The sequence below is a fragment of the Peromyscus eremicus genome, chromosome 2, assembly GCF_949786415.1.
Source record: "Peromyscus eremicus chromosome 2, PerEre_H2_v1, whole genome shotgun sequence".
Lineage (NCBI taxonomy): Eukaryota > Metazoa > Chordata > Mammalia > Rodentia > Cricetidae > Peromyscus > Peromyscus eremicus.
In genome coordinates this window covers 4084950-4088677 of record NC_081417.1, presented here as the reverse complement: position 1 = coordinate 4088677, position 3728 = coordinate 4084950, and the positions used below count along the sequence as shown (strand labels likewise).

The 3728-nt window shown below is 40.4% G+C and overlaps 1 protein-coding gene across 1 annotated transcript; it reads right to left on the bottom strand.

Annotated features, from left to right (window-relative positions):
• Nucleotides 1-961: 961 nt before the first annotated feature.
• On the bottom strand, nt 962-2185 carry LOC131904444 (transmembrane protein 14C-like). Its single transcript, XM_059255597.1, has 2 exons — nt 2161-2185; nt 962-1308 (listed from the first exon to the last, which is right to left on the bottom strand). Exons 1-2 carry the CDS (start codon nt 2183-2185, stop codon nt 980-982), a joined length of 354 nt encoding a protein of 117 aa, XP_059111580.1. The 3' UTR covers nt 962-979.
• Nucleotides 2186-3728: the final 1543 nt, after the last annotated feature.

Below are 3728 nucleotides of genomic sequence, written 5' to 3'. Positions count from 1 at the left end.
AAATCTTTTACAATATCAATTTTATTACTTTGGGTTTCTTCTACCTCATTTCCCCTTGTTGGAGCTATTAAAATATTTTATAAGCTCCAATTTAAAATTCTGTGTCATAGAAGCCTGCACACTCAGGGTCCCCTTGTTTGACCAACTGATAAACTGGCTCTGAGGTCAGAATCACCTGCAGCTTCATGGCCTCCATCTGAGAGGTAATGAACTGGGTCAAACAGTTCAAAATGTGTGATCTTAATGATAAGCATAATATAACTGGAAGGAAGGAACATTAGCCTACATGACCCCCTTACTCTTATATCTTCCATGCTTACAAAACCAGTATAACATGGACGACTTTGCCAATTTTAAGTTTCATTTGAGGATATACTTTGATCCCCTTGAGCCACAGTTGCACAGACTTCTGTGTGTCTCTGAGGCTGAAGCTAAGAAACCAGTTCCTAGGGCAATTAATTTTGAGCTGAAAAATCTTTCATTTTAAGCTAAGACAATTTATTTTCAGACCTATTCTGACCTCAGTGACTTTAATGCCATTGCAAAATGTTTTATTTCTTTTTTTCTTTTCTTAATAGCAAACTTTATTTTCACCAGTATTTCATTGCAACATAATTTCATAGCAGACCTATGCAAAAGATCCCACATCACAAATGTCAGCAAGAGGTTTCACACACTTCTGGGCAGGACATGTGGCTCTGGGGCCCCCTGTGTTGACACCCAAAATTTTATCCCTTGTTTACTAGTACAGAAAGGTGAGATGTCATCATACAAGAATGAAACTGCATGAAGGTAGCAACTGGTCTCAGGTTCAACACCTGCCACCCAGGTGAAATCTCATCTTCTACCTCAGGGTGCTCAGGGTATCTTTGTAAAATGTCAGAATATGTAAATATGCTGCACTTTTTTCTTCAGACATTATAAATGTGGACACTTGGAGAGTTTCGATTCTTCATGAGCCCAAGCAGGGGTATGGCTACTATGGATGGGGAGAACTCAGCACACTAATTCCAAGCTTGGCAACCATCAGCAAACTGGCACCCGCGATTAAACCCGCAGGCATAAATTTCCCAGAGTTGTAGAATCTCATCCCCATGACGTCAGCCAAGGTCCCAGATGTAGCTAGGAAAACCCACATGTTCCTGGGATCCTGAGACAGCTGGTAAGCACCAAGGCCTGCTAGGCTCCCAAAGAAGAGTCCAGCAGCCAGGGATGGCACACTACCTGCTTTTGCATAGCCAATAATCCCACCAGTAGCAACCAGGGCTGCATAGCCAAAGCCGAGATAATGTAAAGGCCACTGTCCTTCTGCATTTTTCAGTCACTTTGGAGACCAACCAGGCCTGCACCCACCACCACCGGAGTCAGAGCCTGGAGGCCTGCACTGGAGAACTAGGGGCTGACTAAGAAGCTAAATGCTCCAAAGTTTCAGATTACACCAGGAATACATTGTGGAGATTTATTCTATAGCCTGATCACTGCAGCTAATACATTATATAATTGAAAATTGCTAAAACTATATATACTTTGACAGATCTCGTCAAACACAGATGCTCATGCATATTAATTAGCTCAGCTGTGGTAATCAAATTGTGATGTATGCATATAACAAAACATTATGTTGTACTTTGGAAATTATACACACATTTTATTTGTCAATTTTACCTCAATAGAGCCATAAAATACTAAATATCTTAAACAGCAGCTGTCTAATTGAACTTAAGGGCCACTCGATAGGAAGGAATTCATGCCTGGCACTTCAAACATAACCATCCTATGACTGATGAGGTCATAGACCATAAAGGAGAACCTACTGCGGCCACTTTCTGAGACCAGTGCAATTCCCAACTGCAGTCTAAACACCTATCCTTATTTTCACAGAAAACCACCATCTAGCGGTGGTTTGAATGAAAATGGCACTATTAGGAAATGTGGCTGTATTGGAAGATGGGAGGGTGGGGGACGGAGGGGTAGGTTTTAAGTTTTCAAATGCTCAAACCAGGCCCAGCATCTTTCTCTCTCTTCCTGCTGCCTGCCAATCCAGATGTAGAACTCTCAGCTACTCTCCAGCACCATGTCTGCCTGCATGCTACCATGCTTCCTGCCATGATGACAATGGACTAACCTTTGAATTGTAAACCACCCCAATTAAATATTTACCTTCATAACACTTTTTCATGGTCATTGCATCTCTTCACAACAATAGAACTTTGACTAGGACACCCCTTATCAAAGAAACTTCTTTTTGCAACAAAGGCCATCCAAGAAATTCACAATTGTTTAAAATGCAGAGAACAACTGACCATAGGGTGTCCATCTCCAACTGGTACATCTACATCACCACCTAAGACTCAGGGAATATCACAGAAGAAAGGGCAAAAAGACTAAGATCCAGAGGACCAGGACATCTGATGTGAGATAACATCTTCCGTATATGACAAGGAGCTGTACCTGTGGAAATTCAAAAATATAGTCTCCTAATCAAGACCTGCAAGTGACAACACCAGATGTCATATCAAAGTGAATGGAGAAGTCTCATAAGTTTGTGAGATACAAGCAATTAATAACTGCTGAGAGATGGAGAATCAGTTCTTATCTAAGGATAAATCCCTAAGAGGCTATCCAACTCCAAATGGTCAGCCCTGAACACATGTACATGTGAAAAACACTAAATGGAACGAGAAGGTTGAATTTATTTATATACACATATAAGAAAAAATAATAAGAAAGAAGAAGTCATGAAGTTGAGAGGAAGTGAGGACATGGAAGTATTTAAAAAGAGAAGAAAGTGGAGTGGAAATACTATAAATACAATACTCCTGTGTGAAATTATCAAAAAGTAATAAAGTAAAAATTTTAAAGTTTAATACGTCATGTTTATAGAACATTTTACAAAATACTTTCATTAATTTTTTGAGAATTTCGTACCTGCCTACAATTATTTTGATCATATTTGCTCCTCACTCTTTCCCTAACTGCTCCCTGACCAACCCTCCACTCACCCAGCCCTTCTCAATTTCACACCCTCTCTCTTTTTAAAAAGCTATAACTCAAAGTCCAATCTATGCTGCCCATAGATTCTTGGGGTGAGCCATCAATTGGGGCTTAAAGAATCTTCTGTCATGAAGTCTGATTATAGACTATTTTTAAATTAGATATTCCATGGAACAAAAAACTTTCATCAAGATGCATTTAACTAATTGTGTCCTGTTAAAAGGCACACCAATTAGTTTTTGCTTGTAGATAAATATATTTATTACAAAATAATACTTTGTGAGATTAGGATACATTTATTTTTATTTTTTGATTTTTCGAGACAGGCTTTCTCTGTGTAGCTTTGTGCCTTTCCTGGAACTCACTCTGTAGCCCAGGCTGGCCTCAAACTCACAGAGATCTGCCTGCCTCTGCCTCATGAGTGCTGGGATTAAAGGTGTGTGCCACCACCACCCAGCTTAGGATACATTTTTTAAAAAGTCAGATAAGCAAGCCACTATGCTGTCCTTAAAACCCTTGCATAAAGGGGGATATGCTGTGGGCTGGTCTGTATGTTAAATTGCTCTGATTGGTCAATAAATAAAACACTGATTGGCCAGTGGCCAGGCAGGAAGTATAAGCGGGACTAACAGAGAGGAGAAATGAAGGAACAGGAAGGCGGAGGGACTCACTGCCAGCCGCCACCATGACAAGCAGCATGTGAAGATGCCAGTAAGCCACGAGCCAAGTGGCAA